Source organism: Theropithecus gelada, chromosome 1 (assembly GCF_003255815.1).
Source record: "Theropithecus gelada isolate Dixy chromosome 1, Tgel_1.0, whole genome shotgun sequence".
Classification (NCBI taxonomy): domain Eukaryota; kingdom Metazoa; phylum Chordata; class Mammalia; order Primates; family Cercopithecidae; genus Theropithecus; species Theropithecus gelada.
Genome location: NC_037668.1, coordinates 89937704 through 89952837, shown reverse-complemented (window position 1 = coordinate 89952837; position 15134 = coordinate 89937704). Strand labels below are relative to the sequence as shown.

General features: G+C 43.5%; 1 protein-coding gene across 2 annotated transcripts in view; it reads right to left on the bottom strand.

Moving 5' to 3' along the window:
- Positions 1-3960: 3960 nt before the first annotated feature.
- Positions 3961-15134, bottom strand: part of PATJ (PATJ, crumbs cell polarity complex component) — a 419471-nt gene continuing 408297 nt past the window's right edge. The window contains exons 43-44 of one of the 2 annotated variants that reach the window (XM_025398758.1): positions 13063-13186; positions 3961-6956 (exon numbers count right to left, since the gene is read on the bottom strand). In XM_025398758.1, coding sequence (XP_025254543.1) covers positions 6810-6956; positions 13063-13186 — 271 coding nt within the window. In that variant the 3' untranslated portion in view covers positions 3961-6809. The remainder of the gene's footprint in view (positions 6957-13062; positions 13187-15134) is intronic. The other variant, XM_025398765.1, reaches the window with a different exon arrangement.

The window sequence follows — 15134 nt, the reverse complement described above, 5'->3', positions numbered from 1 at the left end:
CCAGCTTAGCCTCCGGAGTAGCTGGGACTACAGGTGTGTGCCACCACGCCCGACTAATTTTTGTGTTTTTTGTAGAGGCGGGGTCTTGCCATGTTGCCCAAGCTGGTCTCCCAAACTCCTGCGCTCAAGCAATCCGCCCACCTCAGTCTCCCAAAGTATTGGGATTACAGGTGTGAGCTACTGAGCCCAGCCTCATTTACTTTTTGTAGAGACCAGGTCTCCCTATGTTGCCCTAGCTGGTATTGAACTCCTGGGTTCAAGTGATCCTCCACTTTAGCCTCCCTGGAGTGTTTTCAGACAGCTATCCTGAAGTTCCCAGGAGAGTAACACATGGCTCTGGGGTTGAGAGGAGTTGAATGATGGGTTCCCTTTAAGACATTACCGTTTCTTCTGTTCTCCTGGGAGAGTAATGCTGGGGACATGCCCAGTAAAGCCATTAGGCAGGAGGAGCCACTGAAACACCGCATCTGTAATCAACTGTGTCTATCTAGAGCAGAAGAATGTTAAACCATGAGGGAGGGTATCCGGAGTGCCTGGCCTTGGAACTTCTTCCCAGGATGCGGGGATGTAGGGTGAGTGGATAGACTAGGTCTTTGTCTACATCCAAAAGATGTGTCCTTTTTTCATTTGTTTGTTTTCTTCTACTCTTTAATCTTTTTTAAATCTTGTGCTTGTGTTGTGGCACCAAATCTTGTGCTTGTGTTTAGGGAGAACTGAAATAAACTTACAAATTCAGGCTGTGCACACAGATGTTTATAGCGGCTTTATTCCTAACTGCCAAAACTTGAAAGCAACCAAAATGTTCTTTAGTAGGTAAATGGATAAACCGTGGTACATCCAAACAATGGAATATAACTCAGTGCTAAAAAGAAATGAGCTATCAAGCCATGAAAAGACATGGAAGAGGGGCCAGGTGCGGTGGCTCACGCCTGTAATCCCAGCGCTTTGGGAGGCCGAGGCAGGTGGATCACGTGAGGCCAGGAGTTCATGACCAGCCTGGCCAACATGGCAAAACTCCGTCTCTACTAGAAATACAAACATTAATTGGGTGTGGTGGCACACGCCTGTAATCCCAGCTACTCAGGAGGCTAAGGTAGGAGAATTGCTTGAACCTGGGAGGCGGAGGTTGCAGTGAGCTGAGATTGCACCACTGCACTCTAGCCTGTGAGACGGAGAGAGACTCTATCTCAAAACAAACAAACAAACAAAAAACTAAGAAACAAAACAAACTTGGTTTCCATGGTTGGGAAGGGGGTTGGAGAAGAATAGGGAGCACACAAAGGACTTTTAGGGCAGTGGAAATATTCTATATACCTTTATGGTAGGCACGTCATACATTTGTCCAAACCCATAGGATGTACACCACCAAGATTCAACCCTCAGGTACTATGGAGTTTGGGTGAGAATGTAGGTTCATTCATTGTGGCAAATGTACCAGTCTGGTAGAGGATGTTGATAATGGGAGAGGCTATGTGAGTGAGGGCGCAGGTATGTGGGAAAACTCTGCACCTTCCTCCCAGTTTTGCTGTTAACTTAAAACTGCCTTTTAAAATTTTTTTTGGAGACAGGGTCTTACTTTGTGACCCAGGCTGGAGTGCAGTGGTGCAAAGAAAGCTCACTGTAGCTTCAGCCTACCAGGCTCAAGCAATCATCCCACCTCAGCCGACCGATTAGCTGGGACTATAGGCACACACCATCATGCCTGGCTAATTTTTGTATTTTTTGTAGAGATGGGATTTCACCATGTTAGCCAAGCTGGTCTCAAACTCCTGAGCCCAAGTGATCCTCCCATCTCCGCCTTCCAAAGTGTTGGGATTACAGGTGTGAGCCACTGTGCCTGGCCAAAACTGTCCTTAAAAATAGTCTTAACATAGTGAGAGCCCCGTGTCTACAAAAAGTTAAAAAAAAGAAATTAGCCAGACGTGGTGTCGCACACCTGTAGTCCCAGCCAGTTGGAGAGCTGAGGTGGGAGGGTTGCTGGAGCCGGGAGTTTGAGGCCACAGTGAGCCGTGATCGCATCACTGCACTCCAGCCTGGGTGACAAGAGGGAGACCCTGACTCAAAAGAGAAAAAAAAGCTCTCGAGAGTATTTCGAACCAATTTAGCAGCCATGTGTGAGTACTCTACAGTAGTTTGCTAAGTTGGTGAATTCCCAGTAAGGTTTATGGAAAACTCAGGGCTGCAAGCTAGTGGGGGATGGGGCTAGTCACTTCCTTTCTCTGGCACACTTCTCCCACTTGTAAAATGGGAGGAGTGGTGTAGCAGGCAGGACAAACTCCCAGTTCTGAGGTTGCCTCCATTTCAAAAAAACTGATTCTAGAAGGAGGATCAAATATATGTTTGCTCCTGTATAATTTTGCCAAGCATAGGTGCTGATACCCGACAGCAATCTCTCAGGGACTGAAGACCAAAGCAACTTTCTTGCTTACTCCTTCACATGACTGGAAAAGGATACACTGCTCAGGCGAGGTCTTTTATACACCCTCACACACACACACAAATGACTCTTCCAAATGTCAGTTTATTTTGGGATTGTGCAGAGAGTGAAATGTTTCTTTTTTTGGTCTTTACTTAAATACAGAGCATCTGAAGATTGAAAGTCAAGCTGTCAAAAACTTAACATTTGCACTAGGCTGGCATACAACTGAGACTATAACCTAAATTTAAATGTTTGTGTTAAAAAAAGTCTCACTGTTCTAGTGGACTTTAATAGAAAAAATATAAATAAAATATAAAATTAAGAAAATTGGGTGCAAAAAATTTTAGTTGTGCCAGACAAGGTGGTGTGCACTTGTAGTCTCAATTACACAGGATGTTGACGTGGAAGGATTGCTTGAGCCCAGGAGTTCGAGGCCAGCCTGGGCAACACAGCAAGACTGAGTCTCCCTCTGTCACCTAGGCTGGAGTGCAACGGCACAATCTTGGCTCATTGCAAACTCCACCTCTCAGGTTCAAGCCATTCTGCCTCAGCCTTCTGAGTAGCTGGGACTACAGGCGTGCACCACCACGCGTGGCCAATTTTTGTATTTTTAGTAGAGTTGGGGTTTCGCCATGTTGGCCAGGTTGGTCTTGAACTCCTGATCTCAGGTGATCCGCCTGCCTTGCCTCCTAAAGTGCTGGGATTACAGGTGTGAGTCACCATGCTCGGCCTATAATGCATCTATTCTAGTGCCCAGCAACATAGTTGGGCAATGAATACCTGAGACAGCTATTAATGGATTCCAGACTTTTTTTTTTTGAAACAGAGTCTCACTCTGTCACCCAGGCTGGAGTGCAATGGCACGATCTTGGCTCACCGCAACCTCCGCCTCTCGGTTTCAAGTGATTCTTGTGCCTCAGCCTCCCAGTAGCTGGAATTACAGGCACCCACCATCATGCCTGGCTAATTTTTTTTTTTTTTGAGACTGAGTCTCACTCTGTCGACCAGGCTGGAGTGCAGTGGTGCAATCTCGGCTCCCTGCAAGCTCTGCCTCCTGGGTTCACGCCATTCTCCCACCTCAGCCTCCAGAGTAGCTAGGACTACAGGTACCCGCCACTACGTCTGGCTAATTTTGTTTTTGTATTTTTAGTAGAGACGGGGTTTTGACATATTAGCCAGGATGGTCTCGATCTCCTGACCTCGTGATCCACCCGCCTCAGCCTCCCAAAGTACTGGGATTACAGGCATGAGCCACCGCGCCCGGCCTAATTTTTGTATTTTTAGTAGAGACAGAGTTTTGCCATGTTGGCCAGGCTGGCCTTGAACTCCTGACCTCAGGTGATCCATCTGCCTCGGCCTCCTAAAGTGTTGGGATTACAGGCGTGAGCCACCATGCCCAGCCATGGACTCCAAATTTTAATAGGACACCAAAATACCTTGTGAAAAGTTGGACTTTTTTTTTTCTGTTAGGGAACAACATGCTGAAGAAAAAGCACAATTAGATCCAGAAAGTATACTTTTTCATATATAATAAAATTCCATTTGCTCTATAGGCAACTACATTTATTTAGAATCTTTGGAAATATCTTATACATACAAACATTCAGCACTTTTATTCTTCCTGGCTTACTTCCCTCTCATGCTAATTCCATTAGTGATATCATTACTATACTTAAATGGCCCAAATGATGAGGCCAAATATAAGAGCACTACTTCTTTCACAAATTGCCATTTTCATAGCCTCTCAGCTTGTCAGTAAGTTCTGAGGCAAAAATATCTTTTTGGAAAGGCAATTACTTATTAGTCATGCAAGCAGAGACAGAACCGATTATGACAAGTACTAGTTCTATCAATTTAGTGCAGTAAGAAGTATAAAGCATCATAAATCCTTCATCAATATACTTTTACTAGCATGACCTAAAAGGATAATGTATAAAGAAACACAACAACAATGTATTATCTCAAAATGTGTATTTAATGGCCATTCCATCAAAATAAAGCAGAATCCCGTTTCAAAACTATTATATGTATATATATTTTTAAGGTGCATTTTCAAGTTTCATTTGGGTTTCATTTCTTCGTGGCTTGCTTGAGGTGTTCTTGCAGGTACAATTAACACAAAATGTTCTGAGGTTGGTGGCTTTTCATGCATTGAAAAATGAGATCCTAACAACATTGCACATCTTGGATACATTAAAAATTTTAAAAGCCATGTGTAATTTCAGAAAACTTAATATCGTCATGAAAGACATTTTCAACACAAAATTTAGGCACTCTATACTTTGGAATAGCCATAAAATATTCCAATAAGAGTTAATGCACTTTGTGATTACATCTACTCAAAGATAATTCTCAATTAAAATCTATACTTATTAAATAACATTTTAAATTAGAGCCCGTTAAACTTTGACAATTACTGTGAAATATTTGCAGCATTGTGTTGTAGTTAAATAATGCTAAACTACTTCTATTACTGACTCTAGTACTCATCCTTCATGGTTTTTTTTTTTTTTTGAGACAGAGTCTTGCTCTGTTACCCAGGCTGGAGTGCAGTGGCACGAACTTGGCTCACTGCAACCTCCACCTCCCAGGTTGAAGCAATTTTCCTGCCTCAACCTCCTGAGTAGTTGGGATTACAGGCGCCTGCCACTACACCCGGCTAATTTTTGTATTTTTAGTACAGACAGGGTTTCACCATGTTGGCCTGGCTGGTCTCAAACTCCTGACCTCATGATCCACCTGCCTTGGCTTCCCAAAGTGCTGGGATTACAGGCGTGAGTCACTGTACCTGGCCATGGTACTTTTAAAAACAGAGGACTCTATAGCATCCACCAGTAAGCATCTCTCCCTTTTTCTTGCTAATATATGAGTAAGATTGCCAATAATCGACTTAAAAGTATTCTTGTATTTTCTGCTGTAGCTGCTTTCTTAGCATGCAAAACTTCAGCAAATGGGAGTCTCCTTGGAGATGAGGAAACTTCAGCCATGCATTTTCATCACAGATTCCTAGGCTCAATTCATTTGCTCACTTTGCAGCTAAGTATGTTGCTCCATGTAGGTTCCTGCAGTCTGTGCTGCTGGACTGACTGCTATGGAGGTGAAGGGAAAGATAATCAAATATGTCTTCCTACTTTGTACAAGGCCAAGGCCACCCAGACCTTGTCTGACTTGAGACAAAACTTGCTTATCTCTGCAGTGTGGTTCTGGGGCTTCTACCTCCTTTTCCTAAGACCGAGGGGTGGAAATGATGCCTGCCTACCAAAATGCCATTAATTCCAGGTGATCTTCCTGGATTTGAATTTAATTTAGCATTGTTAGAATTCAGAACATGTATGCTAGTTGTTCCTGTTGAGAATAAGGTTCAGTTGCTCAGTGGTATGCATTTAGATGGCGCAGAAAACAATTAGTCTTTCAGAATTTTTAGAAGATTACAGTCTGTAAATTGACTCGTCAAAATCACCAATGACTAGCATATAAAGATCTATCCAGAGAAATGAATTTGAGACTTATTTGACTATAAGTCATACAGAAGAGTGCACAGTAATTTCCCATAGGAGAATCTGGTATTTCATCTTGGGTATCACCGGTAAATTAATTACACTGCTAATGTTTTCTTGCTTGCTTGAAGAGACAATTAGCATAAGTAAATCATGAGTGAGATGACAAGTTGCTTAACATTTGTTTCTGTCCATTGGGTGAGATCTGAGGTTGCTGTTAAGCCTCGGTATGAGTAGGGGATAGGGAGAGAAGAGCATAAGGAAAGAGAGGTTAACTCCAGGTTTGGCAAATATAATCAGAACCAATTGGTTAAAATCAGAATATTGGGCTGGGCGCGGTGGCTCACACCTGGAATCCCAGCACTTTGGGAGGCCAAGGCAGGCAGATCACCTGAGGTCAGGAGTTCAAGACCAGCCTGGCCCATATGGGGAAACTCTGTCTCTACTAAAAATACAAAAATAAGCCCTGCATGGTGATGCATGCTTGTAATCCCAGCTACTCGGGAGGCTGAGGCAGGAGAATTGCTCCAACCTGGGAGGCAGAGGTTGCAGTGAGCCAAGATGGCACCACTGCACTCCAGTCTGGGCGACAGAGACTCAGTCTCAAAAAAAAAAAAAAAGAAATCAGAACACTGAAATTAAATGCAAAACAGACTCATTTCAGTTTTAGAAATCAACCTCACCAACAGGTGACAGGAACTGGGAAACATTAGGAGATGATTATTGATTTGGGAAATTCACATGAAACCTCAGCCATTTCTCCTGAGCAGAGAGGACAAGAAATAAGAATGAAGGTGCATTTTAGTTGAGGGTGCTTTTCATACCCACTCAGAACTGCATCTGCCTGTGGATATTCTAAACAACAACATCTATCTTGTGACCAGGCCCGAGGCTCACGACAGCACAGTTAAGGTTACAGTCCCTCTCTGGTGTTTGAGAATGGCGACCGCTTGCTCGTGAGTAACACCTTCCAGGCTCTCGCCATTAACAGCTAAAATCTGATCCCCTCGTTTTAATCGGCCGTCATCTGCAGCAGCTCCCTACAAACAAGAAACGTTCCAGTTTAATCCAGGCTAAAGCACAGTTCATATAACATTCATATTAAAAACTCTAACTTCTGTCTGGTGTGCATATTAAAAGAGGACAAACTACCAATTAAAGTTTTTTCTAGGTAGTGTTTTAAATGAGGAAAAATGTAAGATATGTTGTTTGAATAATAATGGTTGAATAGTGACTACAATTATGGATAATCTAAATAACATACTAGTCGAAATGTACTGATACACTTCTTTTAATACAAGTAGAACCTTATTTCACCATTTAGTATAAATGGAATTGGATGTCATATCACCTCCTATTCATGGAAATGTAATATACAAAAAAAGGCAGATAGAATTGAATCTGGTGTTAGTCTTATAATACCACCATTATACAGAGTTCCCATTGCATTATTAAGCTATCAGCACTGTGATCTGTCAAAAATAAGTGTAGTCTTTAAATGGGTGGATTGTATGGTAAGTGAATTATATCTCAATAAAGCTGTTATCTATATATAAATATGTACAAGTGTAGCATCTCTAAAATTTTGTAATATCATATTCAAAACCTTCCACTTTATCTTTGATCATCTAAATAGGTTTCTAAATGACTACTTTTATTATATACTCAGTCATGCATGGCTCCTCAAAACGGCACAAAGCCAGTGAAACTTCGGGGTTTTTTCACTCTAAAGCTGCATATCTAAAAATGCCACGATATTACTAGAAACATTTTGGACTGGTAAGGGAAGAAAAGAACTAAAAAATGATTTACAGGAGGTTTCACCATCTGTAGGGGGTAACTGTTTAAGTCCCTTGAAAAGTCAGTGCCACAAGAATCCTCTAAACGAGGTCAAACTTCAGGGGGCAACCAAAGCCTACAGGCACTTGGCTGTTGACCAACTCAATCAGAAGCCGAGCTAGGAGGCACCAGCGCTCCTGAGACCTGTGTCCATGTGCAGCTTGGAGGTCCTGAGATGCTGGGAATCAGACAGGTTTTCTAAACCATGAGAATGGTGGAATTTCTAAGTGAATGTGCAATAAAGAATATTCAAAACCCGCTGGGTGCAGTGGCTCACGTCTGTAATCCCAGCACTTTGTGAATCTCAGGTGAGAGGATTGCTTGAGCTCAGGAGTTTGAGACCAGCCTGGGCAACATGGTGAAACTCTGCCTCTACAAAAAATTAGCCGGCCGTGGTAGCTTATGACTATGATCCCAGCTACTTGGGAGGCTGAGCAGGAGGATCACTTGAACCTGCAGAGGTTGGAGTGAGCTGAGATAGTGCCACTGCACTCCAGACTGGGTGACAGAGTGAGCACTGTCTCAAAAAAAAAAAGAAAAAAAAGTATTCGAAATCAGGTATATACTGTGGGCAAAATATCAAAATTAAGTATTAATAACTTGCAACTGGCCAGCCACAGTGGCTCATGCCTGTAATCCCAGCACTTTGGCTGGCCAAGGCAGGAGGATCACCTGAAATCAGGAGTTCCAGACCAGACTGGCCAACATGGTGAAATCCTGTCTCTACTAAAAATAAAAAAATTAGCTGGGTGTGATGGCGCACACCTGTAATCCCAGCTACTTGGGAGGCTGAGGCTGGAGAATCACTTGAACCTGGGAGGTGGAGGCTGCAGTGAGCTGAGATAGCCCCATTGCACTCAGCCTGGGCAAAAAGAGCGAAACTCTGACTCAAAAAAAAACAAAAAACAAAAAACCCAAAACTTGCAACTTCACTCAAATCTTTTAAGAAAGTAATGGGTCAACTGTACTAAAGACAAAATTAAACAAGTAATTTTACTGGATAAAATCAGAATTACAAGCAAAGTTGATTTCATTAAATTTTACATGCTAAGATTTAAGGGCTTCAGTAAATCTCAGATATCTGTGTAAATTAGTTTTTTAAAAACTATGTCAAGCTCTTTATCTTTTTTAGTAATGCAAAAAAAGAATTTTTTAATTTTTTTTTTTTTTTTGAGATGGAGTCTCGCTGTGCTCCCAGGCTGGAGTGCAGTGGCGTGATCTTGGCTCACTGCAAGCTCCGCCTCCCGGGTTCACGCCATTCTCCCGCCTCAGCCTCCCAAGTAGCTGAGACTACAGGCGCCCGCCACCACGCCCGGCTAGTTTTTTGTATTTTTAGTAGAGACAGGGTTTCACCATGTTAGCCAGGATAGTCTCGATCTCCTGACCTCGTGATCCGCCCGCCTTGGCCTCCCAAAGTGCTGGGATTACAGGCTTGAGCCACCGCGCCCGGCCGAATTTTTAAATTTTTTTGAGAAGGAGTTTCACTCTTGTCACCCAGGCTGGAGTGCAATGGTGCGATCTTGCTTCATTGCAACCTCTACCTCCCGGGTTCAAGCAATTCTCCTGCCTCAGCCTCCCGAGTAGTTGGGATTACAGGCATCTGCCATCAGGCCTGGGTAATTTTTGTATTTTTAGGAGAGAGTTTCACCATGTTGGCCAGGCTGGTCTCGAACTCTTGACCTCAGGTGATCCACCCGCCTCAGCCTCCCAGAGTGCTGGGATTACAGGCATGAGCCCGTGCCCAGCCAGGATGATTTTTTAACTTTCTAGGATTTGGACTGTCTCTGGTGTTGCAGTGGTTGGTTGATGAGCACTTACTGATGTGTATCTATTCTCCTACTTTACCAATGTGGCATTTGTGGACTACAGGGGAAAAGGTAAAAACGAAATAAATACATGGCTTGAAAACCTCTACCTACTTCGTAATTGTGCCTCTTTACTCACTTGCTATTTGTCCCGAGTTGGTCACTTAGTCTTCTCAGATGCCGTAAAATGGGCATCTACTATCTACCTTGTGGCCTGTTCTAAGGATTAAATGTATGACACATGGCATTTACTCAACATGGTGGTAAATAACATAAAACACTGGTGACAACCAAGTTCATGGTTCAGATTTCATAGGCTCTGAAAAACTGCTCCGTACATTTTTAGAGTTGCGGAAGTCTTTGGGTCAATCTCTTATTTGGCTTAGGGTAAAATTTGGCTGCTGAAGGGACTAAGACCTAAGGCTGGCTTGGATTTTTTTTTTTTGAGACTGAGTCTCACTCTGTTGCTCAGGCTGGAGAGCAGTGGTGGGATCTCAGCTCACTGCAACCTCCACCTCCCAGGTTCAAGTGATTCTCGTGCCTCAGCCTCCCGAGTAGCTGGGATTACAGGTGCCTGTCACTACGAATGGCTAATTTTTGTATTTTTAGTAGAGAGAAGGTTTCACCATGTTGGCCAGGCCGGTTCTGAACTCCTGACCTCAAGTGATCTGCCTGCCTCAGCCTCCCAAAGTGCTGGGGATTATAGGCATGAGCCACCATGCCTGGCCTACATTGGAGTTTTTAAAAAAATCTTTTTCATTTTAGAGATGGGGTTGTCCCCATCTCGTTTTTGTTGTTGTCTAGGCTGATCTTGAACTCCTGGACTCAAGTTATTCTCCTGCCTCAGCCTCTCAAAGTGCTGGGATTACAGGTGTGAGCCAGTATGTCCTGCCCTACTGGAATATTCTTTTTTTTTTTTTTTTTTGAGACAGAGTCTTGCCCTGTCGCCCAGGCTGGAGTGCAGTGACGTGATCTCGTCTCATTGCAAGCTCCGCCTCCCGGGTTCATGCCATTCTCCTGCCTCAGCCTCCAGAGTAGCTGGGACTACAGGTGACCACCACCACGCTCGGCTAATTTTTTTATATTTTTAGTAGAGACAGGGTTTCACTGTGTTAGCCAGGATGGTGTTGATCTCCTGATCTCGTGATCTGCCCGCCTCGGCCTCCCAAAGTGCTGGGATTACAGGTGTGAGCCACCGTGCCTGGCCTGGAATATTCTTTTAGTAAGACTGACTGCACTAAGTGGGCCACTGGCTATGGCTTAGAAATTTGTCTTTTTATTTTTTTTAATTCAGAGCTTTTCATTTTTAGGTGTGCCATTCTGTAGGTAATGAAATACACGAAGGATATTCAATATCTATTCCTTACAAATGTTTCTACTTCCATGGGTGCTTCCTAAAGGAGCTCTTTCAGTGGGGCCTTTGAAGAGGGCATTCTGTGTGAGCCGCAGTCCATTCTTTATTCCCACTACTCTTGTCCCACTGTGTGGATGCTGCTGGGTTCTTTTAAAAATTCACCAGCAATGCACAGGTATTTTACTCTTAGCTGTATGTTCTGGTGCCATGTCAGGGTGTCTGGCTCCCAGCTGCATGTTCTGGTGCCCTGTCAAAATGTGTCTGGGTCCCAGCCTACCAATCTATTGAAAGTGTAGACAGCTGGGGCAGCCTGCTGAGCTCTGGATCCAGGTCAAAAGGCCTTAGAAGCTGACCCCATGTTGTGTCTGTATCCAGTTACCATGAAGTGAACGGGTGATTGCAAACATTCTGGAGGGGCTTTGTGGAGGCAACGGCAGGCCAGCAGAACGTGTTAAAACATGGGGGCTAATTATGCAGCCTTCCCACTGTCCTTATCTACATAGCTGGCTATTTCAAAAGCAAAGTATAATAATGCCCTCCAAAGAATAATTATCCCAACAACTTATGGTATTAAATGTGTCATAGGAGAAGGATGGTCAGTTTATGGTTTATCTACCTTGGGGATAAGCATTCTGCTACCCAGAATGTTTCTGTGCTGCCTTTCCTCTCCACTTTTGCCTATAACCAGTTTAACAGGTTGTGTTTGGGAATACTGTGCCCTAATAGGCACTCTCGCAAGACGCAGGAAGTGGGTAAATGTGCAGCTGCTCAATGTGGCCCAAAAGCAAATACCAAATGACTTAAGGGTTTTATGGCAGTTCACTGGGCCCAATTAACAGGTGATAAGATCTAAGATCTGCACAGGTAAAAGCAAGCTTGTATTTAATGTATAGTATAGCTTTCTAGAAAGAGACAGATTCCTTCTTATTCCTCCTTTCGAAGACCTTTATCTCTCTCTCTTTTTTTTTTTTTTTTTGAGATGGAGTCTCACTCTGTTGCCCAGGCTGGAGTGTAGTGGTGCCATCTGGGTTCATGGCAACCACTGCCTCCCAGATTCAAGGGATTTTCATGTCTCAGCCTCCCAAGTAGCTGGGATCACAGGTGTGTACCACCAGGCTAATTTTTGTGTTTTTTAGTAGAGAAGGGTTTCACCATGTTGACCAGGCTGGTCTTGAACTCAGGTGATCCGCCCACCTCAGGCTCCCAAAGTGCTGGGATTATAGACGTGAGCCACTATGCCCAGCCTTGAAGACCTTTATTTCTTTAGGAAACTAAAGCAGTTCAACAAGATCTGTTCATAAACAAATGACTGTGATAAAACCAAAGAAGAAAAAAAAATGTAATATCAATTTGAAATACTTCTCAGAGATCTTCAAAATTTATTTAAAAATTAAATTCCAATTAAAAAAATTACAATGAAGTTAAAAATAATTACTCAGGCTGGGCACAGTGACACACACCTACCAGCACTTTGGATGGCCGAGGTGGGTGGATCGCCTGAGCTCAGTAGTTTGAAATCAGCCTGGGCAACATGGCGAAACCCCATCTCTACCAAAAACAACAATTAGTCAGGTGTGGTGGCGTGCGCCTGGAGTCCTAGCTACTGAGGCAGGAGAATTGCTTGAACCCGGGGAGGCAGAGGTTGCAGTGAGCTGAGACCATGCCACTGCACTCCAGCCTCGGTGACAAGAGCAAAACTCCATCTCAAAAAAAAAAAAAAAAAATGCAGAATGCACTGATTCGAGGCTTGCACAGCACAAACCTTTCTGCCTCAGCCCCCAGTGCCTATTATTTTCAAGAAGAAGGCCAAATCTTTTTTCTAGTTCAGAACAATATTTCCAAGGACACCTTCTAAAGAGTGGCACTGCTCCTTATGCTGTGTTGCTGAAAGAAGACACTCTAAAAATCTGTGAGCATCTGCTTCCGTAATAGAGTCCAAAGAAAACTGCACTTCTTGTGGCTCCGCCATTGTAAAAGAACTCTTCTTTCACTATTCTGGTGTGAGAATTTCCTATAAGATTCAAATGAAATAAGCATACATGCACACATCCAGGTTTAACCCAAAGTAAAGCTAAGCAAAGCACTTAAAAAAAAAATCTCACCTAGGTTTAATTTTTTTAAAAAAGTACATTAAAAAAGAAAATATACCTTTGCAAATACAGTCTTGACATAAATTGGCAGGTCTCCATGGGGACTTCCATAACCCCCTACAATACTAAACCCCAATCCTGCAGAGCCTTTCTCCAAAGTAATAATCTTAGGTGGAGGTGTTCTGAAAACACAATGCATGCTGTTTAATTCCAGAATAGATATCGAGAGGGAATTTCATTTTATTGGAAGAATACAGATTTGAGAGAGACTTTCATACTGCAAAACTATGAAGTTTGGTTTATCAAATCAAACTCTCAGAAAGCAATCTAGAAAGTTATTTTAAAACTTCTCACGTCATGCCAATTAATCACCTATATTCTTGATGTTTTAGAGGTTTCTCTTCCATAAAACTCACTGATTTCTAATTAAAGATAAAGTCATGATGCTGAAATTGTCAAAGCACTTTTCTATATGCTTAGTTTTTAACTCTTTTTAGTTATTTATTTTTTTGAGACAGAGCTGGGACTATGGGTGCGTACCATGCCTGGCTAATTTTTGTATTTTTAGTAGAGATGGGGTTTGACCATGTTTGCCAGGCTGGTCTCAAACTCCTGACCTCAAGTGATCTGCCTGCCTCGACCTCCCAAAGTGCTGGGATTACAGGCATGAGCCACTGCACCCAGCCAGTTTTTGACTTTTAAACTTACGGCTGACAGCTGAAGGAAGCTGTCATCACATCCTTGAAGCATGTGCATGGAAAGAGAGGTAGCGTGTCTCCTAGTGTGGTGGGAGACTTCACGTGAACTCTTGTCCATAATAGGCAGTAGCAGCCCGCAGCTCAGGAAACTGCTGCTCCTTTTCTTTTATCTTTTTTTTTCTTTTGAGACAGAGTCTTGCTCTGTCGCCCAGGCTGGAGTGCAGTGGCACAATCTTGGCTCACTGCAACCCCCACCTCCCAGGTTCAAGCGATCCTCCTGCCTCGGCCTCCTGAGTAGCTGGGATTACATGGGTGTGCTACCATGACCAGCTAAGTTTTGTATTTTTAGTAGAGACGAGGTTTCGCCATGTTGGCCAGGCTGGTCTTGAACTCCTGACCTCAGGTGATCCCTCTGACGCCTCACAAAGTGCTGGGATTGCAGGCGTGAGCTGCCGCACCCAGACTGCTGCTCCTTTTCTGCCTGAATGCCCTGGCCACTTCCACCTAAGGCAGGAACTCATTCTCCAAACTCACTTCCAATGTGAGGTTCTCCTGCCTCTCTTGGGAGGATGGGTTCCACCTTTTCTTTTTCTTTTTCTTTTTCTTTTTTTTTTTTTGAGACAGAGTCTCGTTCTGTCACCCAGGCTGGAGTGCAGTGGTGCGGTCTCAGCTCACAGCAACCTCCGCCTCCCAGGTTCAATCAATTCTCCTAGTCTCAGCCTCCTGAGTAGCTGGGATTACAGGTGTCTGCCACCACATCCGGCTAATTTTTGTATTTTTGCAGAGACGAGGTTTCACCATGTTGGCCAGGCTGGTCTCGAACTCCTGACCTCAGGTGATCCACCTGCCTCGGCCTCCCAAAGTGCTGGGATTACAGGCGTGAGCCACCGTGCCCGGCCTCCACATCCTTTTCTGTGCTTCCCCTGCACTGAGTCCAAATTTCCATTTCGGCACTGACTATATCATATTGTAATTACTTTGCCATCCATTTCCTCTACCAGACTATGACCTCTTTGTCTTAGTCATCTGAGCCTTCCCAGCACCATGTGTGGTGCTTGTCAGAAACTCAGGATCATGACTGTGTAAATGAGAACTGAAATCCAGGAGAGAAGAGAGAAACCAAGGTGAAGCAAAATGGAGAAAGAAAATCTGTTTCAAGTGTAAAATTTAGCTTTTCAAAGCTTCATCCAGTGTGGAAGTCTTCTCTCTCAGAAACAACATGGCTAAAAATTAAATTACCTATGTGGGTTCCCAGTAATTTAATCTTAATGAAAGCTTAGGTGATGCCAATTTCTTATTCCCAAATGCTATTGCTCAAAAGGCAGAAACCCAGACCCTGTCTTATTTATGATAGGTAATTCACATTTGTGTACTGGCAGCATCCTTTGTTTTGTGGCAACATGCATGTCTGAGAGGCAAAGTCATCTCATAT